The sequence below is a fragment of the Aulonocara stuartgranti genome (assembly GCF_965226115.1).
Source record: "Aulonocara stuartgranti genome assembly, chromosome: 13".
NCBI classification, from domain to species: domain Eukaryota; kingdom Metazoa; phylum Chordata; class Actinopteri; order Cichliformes; family Cichlidae; genus Aulonocara; species Aulonocara stuartgranti.
The window spans coordinates 35,927,911-35,941,733 of NC_138949.1; the positions used below are offsets into that span (position 1 = coordinate 35,927,911).

The 13,823-nt window shown below is 46.2% G+C and overlaps 1 protein-coding gene across 3 annotated transcripts in view; it reads left to right on the top strand.

The window, feature by feature from the left end:
• gbf1 (golgi brefeldin A resistant guanine nucleotide exchange factor 1) overlaps positions 1 to 13,823 on the top strand; it is a 75,751-nt gene that overhangs the window by 44,262 nt on the left and 17,666 nt on the right. For 2 of the 3 annotated variants that reach the window (XM_082558388.1, XM_082558389.1), the window contains exons 5-20: positions 240 to 358; positions 438 to 546; positions 1,006 to 1,066; positions 4,519 to 4,573; positions 6,936 to 7,080; positions 7,184 to 7,410; positions 7,526 to 7,694; positions 7,822 to 8,033; positions 8,417 to 8,515; positions 8,606 to 8,800; positions 9,644 to 9,836; positions 9,972 to 10,109; positions 10,194 to 10,282; positions 10,353 to 10,555; positions 10,678 to 10,801; positions 13,069 to 13,194. In XM_082558388.1, coding sequence (XP_082414514.1) covers positions 240 to 358; positions 438 to 546; positions 1,006 to 1,066; positions 4,519 to 4,573; positions 6,936 to 7,080; positions 7,184 to 7,410; positions 7,526 to 7,694; positions 7,822 to 8,033; positions 8,417 to 8,515; positions 8,606 to 8,800; positions 9,644 to 9,836; positions 9,972 to 10,109; positions 10,194 to 10,282; positions 10,353 to 10,555; positions 10,678 to 10,801; positions 13,069 to 13,194 — 2,264 coding nt within the window. The other variant, XM_082558390.1, reaches the window with a different exon arrangement.

A 13,823-nucleotide genomic window follows, 5' to 3' on the forward strand; every position in this document is an offset into this window, starting at 1 on the left:
TAGTTGATTATTAATGAAGGAAATCTCAAAACTGGCCGTCATACGTTTTGAGATGACTGAATCAAGTCTTCCTTTATTCAGCCAGCTGTGCGAAAGCTCAAGATGAAGACGATGTAGCATAAGTCCAGTCGAGCTGGACCTCATCAATGAACACGCGTCTGAGAGTCAGTCTCTCTTCGGCGCCCCTTCAGTGACGACAGTCTGACTCTGAGAACCTTCTGTTTGTTGTCTGTTGGCAGATGCTAGCCACGAGGCAGCAGCGGAGGCCATTGAGAACATGGCGGACGCCGTCACGCACGCTAGATTTGTAGGAACAGACCCGGCCAGTGATGAAGTTGTCCTTATGAAAATTCTACAGGTATGCCCCGTTTGTTTGGTCAGCGCTGTCACTGCCAACCACAGTATGCATGTTAGTACAGTTGTACCTGCTGCTTCAGGTCCTGAGGACTTTGTTGCTGACACCAGTGGGAGCCCACCTGACCAACGAGTCTGTTTGTGAGATCATGCAGTCCTGCTTCAGGATCTGCTTTGAGATGCGTCTGAGTGGTAAGTTTATTTGAAGCTAATTCAAGGAAGCATTGCATCCTTATTGGAAACAGTTTGATCAAGTTTTACTGGCACATTCCAGCAGCTCCTTCACAACACGGCTCCTGTGATGCAGTGTTTATCATTTAATGCCTGTGAAATGGTACTCAGACAGGCTGGGAGTGAAGAATAAAGCTGAAATAATAAGAATATTAAATCATTCTGACCCTGAGGACTCGACATTAGGTACAGTGTTTGTGTGAGATTAGCCTCACACTGATAACAGAAGACATTTTCACATCTTATTCATCTTATTGGACGACCTGTTCTTCGGCTGTACCGCCGTCTTCTGTGAGGTTCTAGTCCAGTCCTGTTATTTACATAAAAATATCAAATTATGTCTTAAACTGTCTCCACCCAGAGGCGTCTCCTCTCTCACGCAGTTTTTGGTTCTCATGTCTCTAATGTCTGTGTGTGCAGAGCTCCTCAGGAAGACGGCTGAACATACACTGGTCGACATGGTGCAGCTGTTATTCTCCAGGTAAATAAATGGCGGGGTTGTGTTGGTGGTTTGTTGCAGATGGCAAGTTGACAGTCTTTAGTATAAATGAGGAAGGTTGTAAGACAAACACTCTCGTTTTGGAACTTAAAATAAATGTCCATAGTAAGTTTGCCAGAGATACAGGTTAGCACCTCATGGCAGGATATTCAGAAGAGCCTGAAAAGTGGAGGCAGAGCTTTGTGAGCTGTGGGCTCACTGACAGGCTTTGTATCCACATTAAATACATGATCACACGTTCAGTAAGATCTGTGAGAGAAATGCTTATTGTGTCTTAAATGTTTGTCTTTTGACCAGAACACTCACCACAAGCTGTTGTTACCTCAGTCTGTTTCTTCCAATGTAAGATTCTGTATATGAAGTTTGCCAAGTTTATTCTGATATTTGAACAGCGCTGCTCCCGACAAAGGGAAAACCAATCCTGCAGGGAGACCTACCTCGGCACTTGTGAAGCCAAAGGGCAGATTTGCTTCACCATATTTTCTAGTCTTTGGCTTAGAATGAAGTTGGTTTGGAAACATATTCAGCGATGCTTTGTGTTTCTGTGGGCGCCCATGCTAGCAGCGTCCAAGCGTTTTGTTTTTCTCCCCCATTTTCATTCCGCTCCCCCCCTGCATTGGCTCTCCACCCCCCCACTTTGGGAAGGTCTGGTCTAATCAAACCGCCCTCTCACTCACTCACAGCACCATCGTCCACACCATGTGTTCAGGAGTGCCAGGCACATGTGGTCACAGACAAAGGGATGAGCCACTTGAGCTGCATGCTGTATGATCTGCATATAGATAAAGCTGCTCTCTGATTCAGCAGCAATGTTCCAGCCCCCATAAATATTAAGCACACACACATCACGCACTGAGTTAGCATTGCCAGCAACGCCACATAGAAGCAATCAGCAAAAGCATGTCTGCTGATGTGAGTGAAACCGACTGCAGCTGGATAACAAACAGAGCTTAAATTAAAGGTGTGATTTGCTTCACCTCCTCCCTGATGTTGTGCATTCTTAACTAAGACTATTTGACATGGGGTTTGTCACAAAGCACTAGCTTATCGTCCTTTCAGTGAAGTCCAGAATTAGTTTTTGCCGAGGTTGTTGCCGTTTGCTGCCAGTTCCTCCGAGCAGTCCAGTTGTTATTTGCTGCCTGGATTCTTGTTATCAAGTCCTCTTACAAGACTTGACTGTGTTAGCATAAATCTCACTAACAGACATTTCAGCACACGAGCAGGTGCAATGAAGGAGTCTGGACTTTTACTCTATTGTTCTCATCCTGCACTCTCGCACACACAGACACACATACGACTCGCAGCTCATTTCCTTCGTGTTCAGCCCCAGCCCCCCGCTTGTCCACAGACCCCAGATAATAGAGATGTGAGTCTGGGATGCCCTCCACCCTCACCCACCTCCATCAGAGAGTAATGAGCAGCAGCTCAGTCTTAGATTGGCTGCTGAACGTATTAAGCATGTTAATCTGTTGGACCCACAGATCATCCAATAATCGTGCTTACAGAACAACACTCTATTAACGCTGAGCTAATGTCAGGAGAAGGCTGCTGGCTCGCACAGTGCGTGCGTGCGTGCGTGCGTGCTTGGATGTTGATGAGCTCTAATCTCATCATTTTCTAGCGAAGCTTTAGCTTCACAGAAACCTGGTGACACACACTAACATACTCTGTGTGATGCCTTACGTTTGTGGCTTCACTGAATGTGCTGACACTCTTACAGTAATATTTCCTCTTAAGCAGCTTATGACAGGCTCTGTGTTTAGTGCTGTATGTTTTTTCTTTTGGGTTTTTTTATTATTTATTATTGTACTTTTGTAGAGTTTTAATCAAAAAGTCGTTGTTAGTGTTTTGGCTTTTGGTTCAGGGCTAAAGGATGCACTAAATAACTTTAAAGCAGTGTCCGTGCAGGAGCCAGTTACCACCTCTGGGCCAGTATACAGCAGTTATTTAAAGCCTCTGCCTAAATAAACAGGGAGGCGTGAACTTTTGGTTTACACGCTAATAAAGGAATGGCACAGAATTACTGCTGTGACTTCAACAAATCAGTCACTGGACACTTTTCAAAGACTACCAGTCCAATTTGATTTAAAAACAACTTTAATTTGTTTTTCTTTGGCTCTGTCATGCAGACACATTACATTTGCTGTAATGAGCTGTTAATTAGTCATCGATGATTTTGATAGTCGACGTAATCGTGGCAGCCTTATTCGACAGCCAACATCCAGACTGACGGCGAAACAACCAGTAGGTCAGCATTCCAATATTCGGAAGAAGCAACTGCTAACACAACTAGAGATTAACAATGTACCATATAAATGCTACGGCGAAGAGGAGCCAGGACATCAGGGGGGAGATGTCATCATCCTCACCCTCCAAGATTGGTCCAAGATCAAGGCGGTGTGGAGGGAAGCTGGGGAACTGTTAGAGCTGGAGAAAGGTGTGATGAAGAATACCTTACCTTGCATGCCTTAGGCCTTAGAAACTGCCAAGCAAAGCATGGCCTCGGCTTACTGCCTGAACAGGTACACCAGAGAAGGAAGTCATGAGAATAAACCAGCTGTTCTCCACTCAGCCATCCAAGGTGTGCTCTCAGTGGCAGAGTACATAATGCACAGGCACATGGCTCAGTACATGAATACGTCAGTACAAGAAAGTCTACAAATGCCTCGTAGATCCTGGAATTCCTAGAACACCACAACATCAACAGGACCCTGATGGCGAGCAACACTAGAGGCCTACTTCAAGCACACAACGCTATCAAGCGTGGGATGCGTCTGTCCTGTGCAAGCCTGAACCCTCTCAGTGAAACAGCAAAGATACTGGAGTGGCATTTGGACTGGAGACGTGTAATTGGATGATAACAAAGAGGGAAGGTAGTCAGAGCTCAGGCTATCATGTCTGTGTAGGGCCTCGGTCAGCCAGGTCATGATAATCGAAAGAGCTTGGGAGGAACAGTGACTGGACTTCTTTGAGTTTCTTGACGAGGTTTCATCTGAGAAGCTTCTTCAGTTCTAAGAGGAACTGGTGGAGAGATTGAAGCTGTTCTTTAAGAGAGCCATTGATCATCTGCCCAATCACATGAGCCAAGATGTGAAAACAGGTGTGGGTCAGTATCAGCCAAGGTTTTGGATGAACCCATTGGGAGACCTTGCCCCACCCTATCACGTGATTTATCGATATCAAATGACCCAAAACGTGAGTGGACATCAAGCCGTCTGGGACGGGACCTTAAACCTGGATTAGATGAGCTCCGTAGATTACAATAGAAATTGTCATGAAAATAAAGAAAACCCATTAAATGAGAATATGTGTCCAGTCTTTTGACTGTTGGTGTGTTTGCTTCCATCATCTAAGATGCACAGCGTGGGCGAGGTTGGTGATTTATGTCCTAGACTGTAGATGGGATGTTGTAACATGTTCATGTCTCTTTACAGACTCCCCCAGTTCAAAGAGGAGGCCAAGAGTTATGTTGGTGCTAACATGAAGAAGGTAACATGGCTGAGATTGTGAATGTGTGCTGCTTGCTGTCATCGTGCTTTCTCTTATTCTTTGTTAATCTTCCGTCTGAGTCTGTGTCCTCCCCCTGTGCTTGGATCCACTTTATTATTTGTAACTATTAGTTTTCTTTTCAAGTTTCCTGTACTTGGATGTGTCCCTGTTCTCCTTCCCACAGACCCTACCTGTCATACTGGACTCTGAGGATGTTATTTGTGCAGAGCAGCATAGAAACACAAGTCAGAGTGGGGTAGACAGGGTACTTAACTGGCAGGGTTAGCATGGCTTCTTGGTGGGAGTGCATGAGCGCATGAGCGTTAAACATCGGTGGTTTTAAGGATGTAGTTGAATCAAACATCAGCATCTCAACATTTCTGCAGTATCCACCAGTGAGCAGCACAGTGGTGCTGTGGTGTAGACTGCAATTACATGTTGTAGTTGCACTAAGTGTTAACAAGAAGAGTTAACAGCTACACTCTGGCTTTATCTATCAGATGCTGCTCTTTTATTGCACTGTTAGAGATGACATTTGTGAGTCCTTTGTACTGTATATGCAAAAATAATTAGGTGAGTTTTCTCCTTGAGCCCCTGAGAGGTGTTCAAGCCGTGACTGTGGTGCTCTGTTCGCCTGCTGCTGACTACTCCTGCAGCTTCTAATGGCAGTTTTTATCTGAAGCTCATTCTTACATTGCACCGGCTTTATGGGCAAAATCACTTTACAGCTTTAAATGTGTAAATCTTTTACATATTTAGTGTAATTAGAAGATCTATCACATGACTAAATATGAAGACGCTTTGAGCTTACAGGTAAATTCAATCCCTGCAAACATAAGTCAGATGCAGGTTAAAGTAAACGGCTTCATCCAGTCAGCTGTGCTCACCTCTATGAAAGCCTGTTGTGGTTCAGTCTGGACTTTCTGTGGATGTCCCTGCCTCTGAAGCACTGACTGGTACAGCACTGTACACCACAACACAACAATGACCCTTGTTTGTCCTTTGAGCTGCTGGTTACGTGTCACGTCACATATGTGTATTCGATGCAGATTGGGGTGTTCCCAGAGTTTTAGCGCTTGTTGCTTCTTGCATGGTCTGCCTGTCCACTGACACATCTGTGCTGGCTGCTCTTGGTTACAGCCTACAGTGACTGTGCACTCTGATCCGGAGCACTGTTTGCACTCCTCCCATCGTGCATAGATGTGTATGCTCAGTTGTGTTATGTGTTGGTCCCACTTATCTGCTGATAATGTTATCCATCACTAATCACGGGCCTTGCCTGCTCCCCTTCTCTTCTGAGGCTTACAATATCTTGTGGAAAAACAAACGTGTGCAGGTAAGGAAGATTACTCTCAGTATTTAGGCTAGGGCAGTATATAGATTCTCTCCCAATAACCTTTGACTTACCCTCGCTACCTTAACCTCTTTTCCTTTACCTGTGACCTTGGCAAGATGGAGGCATGACATGACACAAACAGGAAGCAGGCCTGCAGATCCTGCTGGTCATTGTGTGACACATAGCAGTGTATGACTGTGTAATACTCACATCTGGATTATCACACTTTAAATGATTGAATTCATTTGGGCTACACAGCTGTTGGATTTCATTTGCCAATATGTGTCCCAGCTGTTAGCAGATAGCTTTTTTTTTTTTTTGTATGTGTGTTTTTCTTTATTTAAAACAGACTTCCAACTATCCCAAGTGTTAAATAAATAAATAAATAGTTAGAGGATGAAAACCTTAGGGAATATTCTTCCAGCAGAAGTCTCTTCCTGTTCTTTTTTGACTCTTTCTCATAGTGGGGCAGGGCTATGCGATCTGCATACAGGGATCGTTTCATATTCTGTTCAGTGCAATCATTTTCATTGCTTTAGATGATGGTTTGTAATAGTGCGCCACAGGAGAATCAGCCAGACAAGTCAAGGAGCTCGTTTCTAAACTGTAGCATGAAAACAGCAGAAAACCGTGCTGTGCAAACTATGTGGCAAGTAGACGCCAACACAACAAAGCTGCACTAGCTAAGCGAGAGTAACGTGCGAGAGTATGGAGACAGTTTACCAACGAGACGTCGTCAAGTGCTCAGATAAACCTGAGACGTTAGAATGACCTTCTCCCCGCAGCACGCCATGTCATAAAGAGTCACTAATACAATAACGAGCATATATACAAGCATATATAAATCTGGTTTCAAAGCACTCCACTCCAGGTACACAGCGCCGGCTGAAGACATGCCACACGAGTCCCGGTGCCTCTTGTGTATTACGAGTGTGTAAATGATCTGGATATAAAGAGAAGTGAAACATTGTCATTGCTCAGTGATGATGGACCAGCTGACTCACTGAACCACTGTGTTTCCTCCAGCTGAAGATGCGTGCCGGTGGCATGAGCGAGTCATCTAAATGGAAGAAACAGAAACGTTCTCCGCGGCCGCCTCGGCACATGGTCCGTAGTTCCTCCGGTCAGATGGAACCAAGCCAGCCCAGCACGCTCAACAACAACCTCTCGGGTAGGACGCGCTGTCGTAATAATGGACTCACAGCCGTCTGTAAGCAGAGCTTGGCTTTCAGGTCTTTGGTGGAGCGCTGTATGACTGGATCCTGTGTTCTCAGGTGGTGTCCCGTTCATGGAGGAGGGCTTGTCCAATCCCAGCCTTCCTGTCTCAGACAGCTCTGCCTCATCTATCTGCAGCCCAACAGCCACTGACAGCGGCCTGGACACCTGCTCAAAAACTACTTCCAGGGAAGACCTTTCTGACCTGGATCAGTGCAGCTCTGCATCAACCGCTGGTGCAGCCATTGCACTCACAGGGACTGAGTCTGGCTCTACAGATGCACAGGTGAACATGTTTCTAATGGCTCTTGTTTACATTTTCGGCTCCGTGAGAGACATTGTATTTCCTCGCTTCTCCCTGTCCTTCTCTAATCTCTTGTGCTGCGCCTCTTTCTGTCTAGTTTGAGGGCCAGCAGGCTGAACCAGCCCCGTCAGCCTCAGTGGAGTCCATCCCTGAGGTTCTGGAGGACAAAGACTCCATTACAGAGCAGTCAGACAGTGCCTCTGTCCATGATATGGATTACGTCAACCCCAGAGGCGTCCGCTTCACACAGTCCACGCAAAGAGATGGTAGGATCCAGCTGAATTTAGCAAGAAGGGCAGAAGATGATCTGAGAGTTCCACGTTTCTGTGATGTATAAAGACAGCTGTAGAGTGGTTCTCTCTAACCTCTTGTCCTTTTGCCTCTTGTTTGTAGGAGCATCCCTCATCCCGTATGGCCTGCCGTGTCTCAGAGAGCTGTTTCGTTTCCTGATTTCACTGACCAACCCTCATGACCGCCACAACACTGATGCTATGATGCACATGGGGCTGCAGCTGCTGACTGTAGCCCTGGAATCAGCACACATCCCTAACTACCAGTCCTTGTTAGTGCTGGTCAAAGACGAGCTCTGTCGACACCTGTTCCAGGTAAATTAAATGTAGATGATGTCATTGCTGACAGTGAGGAGCAGTCCTCGTCAAAGCCGCGGTCTTATTTTGGTAACTCTGTGCTGATCGGAGTCTTTTTAGCGATTATTGGCTTTTTATTGAACTAAAGCATCTGGTCCAGGTTCCTTACTGAGACGGCTAAAAGTGTAGCACCATATATTTGTGTTTCACTGCTAATGACAGACATGACCGGAGTGTTTTTAGGTTATAAACCCAGAGATCTACTCTTAACCTTCTCGACTGATTTATCTGACCTCCGATGGACTGATTGGTTCTCTTTGTCGAGGCCTGAGTCCTCTGCAGGGCAGTACGCTGGTGTAGTTATGAGGCCTTGCTGATGAAGTACCTCATCTGTGTTCCAGCTGCTGAGTGTGGACCGTATGAACCTGTATGCTTCATCCATACGGGTTTGCTTCTTGCTCTTTGAAAGCATGAGAGTGCACCTGAAGTTTCAGCTGGAGGTAGCTGTTCTCATTGATCCACACTCCTGTCATTCAGCTTTCATAGCGTTAGTCCCTGAGGACCTGATGGCCATGTCTCTGTTTGCTCAGATGTACCTGAAGAAGCTCATAGACATCATCACTTCAGAGAACATTAAGATGCCCTACGAGATGAAGGAGGTGGCTCTGGAGGCACTGGTCCAGTTATGGAGGATCCCCAGTTTTGTCACTGAGCTCTACATTAACTATGACTGTGACTTTTACTGCTCCAACCTCTTTGAAGACCTCACCAAGCTGCTGTCTAAGGTAACTCGCCCTGAAAGGCTTGCTAGTGATGAACAGGCCCTGATTACCTTTTTGTACTGAGAGCAGACTGCTGCAGTTGTTCTGTTTCCATGTATTTCAATGGCAAAATAATGGAAACCAGTTTTCTGTTAGAAGAGGTTTAGAGCGTCCTCCATTTCTTCTACTCCTGAGTGTTTTCTGCAGAGGACGTTTGGCTCTGTTTACACACTGGTCACCACTTGTAAAATATTAGTGTTTTAGGTGATAGGAACAACATACAGGTGATAACAGAAAGCAGATTTGCATTGATCTCCAAACCAGCCGTTTCACTGCACCACCGTCCTGTTCCCCATCGTCCACTGCACATGTCAGCTGTTTTGGTTGCCGTGCAACAGTGATGTTGAATCAATGTATAAACACAGTCTCGAAAACTTGGGCTGTGTAAAATGTAAATAAAAACAACATGCACTAATCACATAAACTCATGTTATTCACATGAGAACCATGTTTTGTGTGAGTCAGGACTGCAGAGAGCTGTCTCCCAACAGGAGGAGGAGTCCTCCGGCCAGGCTCCTCAGCTTGCAGGCATTTAAAAGAAGAGAGGATGCTGCACAGTGGTACACATGTGGTCAAATAGTCCATCAACTTCAAAATGACCTCAGACGAAGCTGATCCAAGCGAAGCAGACAGAAACAAAAGATCAGTCAGAACAGAGCCAAACATGTCCAGTCGTAGGAACGATAATTATAACACTGTATTCACAGGTAGTATTATGTACCTGGACAATAGACCGTTTGCAGGCTAATATTCTGTAGATTATGATGTGAGTATTATGTGAAAGTGTTTTTTCTTCTGTGGCGATAGAACGCGTTTCCCGTGTCGGGGCAGCTGTACACCACCCACCTCCTGTCACTGGAGGCGCTGCTCACAGTGATCGACAGCATCGAAGCTCACTGCCAGGCCAGGGTGCTAAGCAGCATAGCTCAGCAAGACCAAGCAGAGACTGCGCTGGCAGACGGAGAGGGTGCAGCCAAAGCTGAAACAGACTCTGCAGCTGGTATAAGCACAGATAACTTCACACCTCATAGATGCAGCTTGGGTGTCATTTTACTGTCTTTTTCACCTTTGTCATGTGATTGAATAACGTTGGACACGGACGGCTTCAGTAAAAACATTTCCCTTCTGTTTACAGATGTTAGTAGACTTGGCAGTACCAATGGTTTGAGTCCCTCGCAGCCTGAAAAAGCACCAGTGTATCCTCCAACCAGTGGACATCTAATGGCCGAGAAGATGAGGCTGGGCAGACAGGATCAGGGAGACGGCGACCTTTGTGAGGCCTCCGTCTTCTTTAAAGTTTGTCTAAGCGCTGCGTGGAAACTGTTCAGCTGAGACTAACAGAAATTCTTTTCTCCAGCTGAGAAGAGAAGTCTGAAAAAGCCTCAGCGTTTCTTGTCCTGTTTACCTGATTCACACGAGCTAATGGAAATTAGAACAAAGAAAAAGGTATGTGGAATTCATTTAATGAGAGTAACGTAAAGAATAACATCTGCAGCGTTTCTTGCTGTGTGTCAAGCTGCTGATCACAGGCACGGAGCAGTTTAACCAGAAGCCCAAGAAAGGCATCCAGTTCCTCCAGGAGAAAGGCCTCCTCAGCAGCCCCATAGACAACAACCAGGTGGCCCAGTGGCTGAGAGAAAACCCCCGACTGGACAAGAAAATGATTGGCGAGTACGTCAGCGATCGGAAGAACCCGGAACTCCTGGACAGCTTTGTGAAGTAGGCTTAGCATCCTTTCATTTCAACGTGTGCTCTTCACAGGCAGAGCCGTGTGTGTTCAGGAACAATAACCAGTAATGCACCGTGTGAGCAAACAATAATCTGACTGGTTTCTTTTCCAGCACATTTACCTTCCAGGGGCTTCGTATTGACGAGGCCCTGCGGCTCTACCTGGAGGCCTTCAGATTACCTGGAGAGGCTCCTGTCATTCAGAGACTCCTGGAAACGTTCACAGACAACTGGCATGTAAGGGACACGTCCTACAATTCATCATTACTGCAGGACACAGCAGGATATCGGGCCACACGTGGTCTAGGCTGCGCTTGAGTCAGAGACTAAGTCATTTCACTCTTAGTTTGAATACTAAAGCTAAAAGAAGTCTGGACACCTGCAAAGGTCATAATAAGAGCGTGATCAGAGATGAAACAGACCTGAGAATGAGCATCAGCTGACTGCTGTAGCAGGATCAGGCACAACAGTAATAATGTGATGATCCCACTGAGGTTTAGATTCCTATCAACCTCTCACTTTAGGGCCAATAGGGGTTCAGGGGTTTGTGGATTGGGTGGTGATCTGAAGGTCAGCGCTTGTGTGGAGAAGGAGCCTGAGCCTAGGATACAGAGCCTGGTATACTGGTTTCCCCCAGTTTGGCGTCTGTATACTGGGACTTTTCCCAGTGGACGAGGGGGTTGCTTTCCTCCAGGGCAGGGAAGCAGGTACTGAGCGTCATTTGCACCGATGCACCACTTCAGGTCCCACAAATAAAAAAGCTTTAACAATGAGGCTGGAGACGTCATGTCGCCTGGGTGGTCCGCTGGACCTCACCCCTGGGTGGACGGGGTTCGCCCTGAGGTTCTCTGGATCTTGTAGGGCTGTCTTAGTTTTGCATGGAAGACTGGGACAGTGTCTCTGGTATGACTGGCCCTTTGCTGCAGGCACTCCCTAAGAGCTTGGTGTGCATTACCATTGGAGTCATTGCTCCTGGTGAAAGTTGGCCTGTGCTGCTCTTTGTCATCGGTTCTGTTCATAGCATTGATGGATACGATCTCTCGGCACAGCCAAGTCGTGGAGGGGCTCTGGCCTTAGTATCACATCTCTGCTGTTCACAGCTGATGTGGTTGTCTTGGCCTGATACGGCAGTAAACTGCAGGTAGTTGCAGTCAGTTAGGACAAGTGAAATGGAACAGTGACAGATTGTTGATCAGAGGTTGACGCCGTGTCTGCAGTGATGTGGACACTACACTGTTACGGTGAAAAGCCTGAAAACGAAGCTGTTGATTCTGTGGTCAGTGTATGTTCCTGCCCTCACATATGGCCACAGTGGAGACTGACTGAAAGAGTGAGATCTCAATTCAATTCAATTTTAGTTATATATATATATATATAATCACAACAAAAGTCGCCTCAAGGCGCTTCATAGGTATCATCCTCCTCTGTCATGTCTCGGCTCTCCCTTGGTTGTTCTGAAAGCGCCAGTGTAGAGTCACTCATCTGACTGGGATGCCCCCAGTTTGAGTGTTTTGGGCACATCTTGCCTCAGGATGTCTCTGCTTAGGCTGCTCCGCCTGATATCTGACCCACTATAAGTGGCAGAAAATGGACAGATGGATGCTGTGTAGTTTGATGTGTCCATCACAGCTTGTCTGAACAGTGTGCTTCAGTCACTGGAAGGACGGTGCATGTGTCTGAAAGCAGCTATGGAGGGAGTTCCTACAATGGTCTTCCAAGAACTGAGCTGTTAAGTGGCAGCACGGTGCTGCAGAAAGAGGAGGCAGCCTATGGAGCCTGTGCCAGCTGTCACAGGGCAAACGCAGGCATGCAGCCGAACAGCTCGCCAGTGGCATCAAACAAAAGACTGAAAAATGTGCATATACTCTTTTATTCTATTGTTCTTTGGCTAATAATGTTACCACTGGGAAGACTTGGATTATGTAATTATCTAGTGTCCCCTAATAGACCCTAATAGTGCAGTGCATTTATTATTTAATGCTTTTACTCGTTCCAACATACCTGGAAACAAACTCGGTCACATTCACATGTTTCACAGTCTGGTCACAACCAAGCGTGTTCATCACAAGGTAACTCCACTTGTAAGAGGCGGCCCTCAGTATTGTGGTCAACCCTGCAGATTGTTTAGATTATAGCAGTGGGATGACATAAGTGTCAAGACAGAGTCACGTATAGAGTGTGACAGGCAAAGGACAAACTCCACAGGGGAAACATGTGACGCCTCAAAATAGCAGGAGGAGCCATGTGACCTGGAAACTATTCCTAGTAATGTCCCTTTTTTTTTTTTTTTAGGCCAGCCGCACACAGGAGTAGGCTTTGAAAGAGAAGATGATTCATTCTAGGCAGTGACACTGTAAATGGGTTTTCCACTGTGTGGGGTCAGTGTGGTATCAGCTGAGAGGTGAATCTGGAGGTCAGAACACGGGGAGTAGTTGTAGTGTGCCATAGAGGCACAGCAGCCTCTGTTTGTTGTGTGATATCTGGTCCATGCTCTGTGTTTGTAGAAAGTCAACGGCTTTCCTTTCATGAGCAACGATGCTGGCTTCGCCCTGGCCTACGCTGTCATCATGTTGAACACTGACCAGCATAACCACAATGTCCGCAAGCAGAACATCCCCATGACCGTAGAGGTAAGTGATCACACACCTGTGTGCGGTTGTGAAGCATGAACTAGTCGTGCCAGTTTGTGTAAATGGACAACAGTCATTCCCCCAACACTGGTCTGAAAGGATATGCCTCCGTAGCACCAAGAACGGAGCTTTGAAATAAGATAACACGTATAAGAAGCGTTTGAGATTTATTATTGTGCAAGCCCAAACATGGCAAATGTCACCGGACAACACCGCTGCAACAGGAGCGTCGAACAGGACATAAAAACAAAGAGCTCAGTAAGAAGCTTGAATCTAACATGATGGTTGTGTTGGAGTGTCACAGGGATGGTAGTTTGAACCTCATCAAACCAGACTCAACTGCCAAAATGTAACCAAGCAACAATGGTAACACTGGGATGAACTACCAATGTGATGGGGAGATATATTCATATGGTCTACTAATGATAATTACCTAACCTGAATGATTACAGCTATGCATCTGTTTACATTATATTGTCAAAATCCAGGTGTCCCAATCACTTCATGGCCACAGGTGCATGAAGTCGAGCCTCTAGCTGCTGGGTCATATTGATAGGATACCACCTGTGCAGCTGCAAACAGCTGCAAACTGCAGTCGGGAAATTTCCTCACTACTAAATAGTCCACAG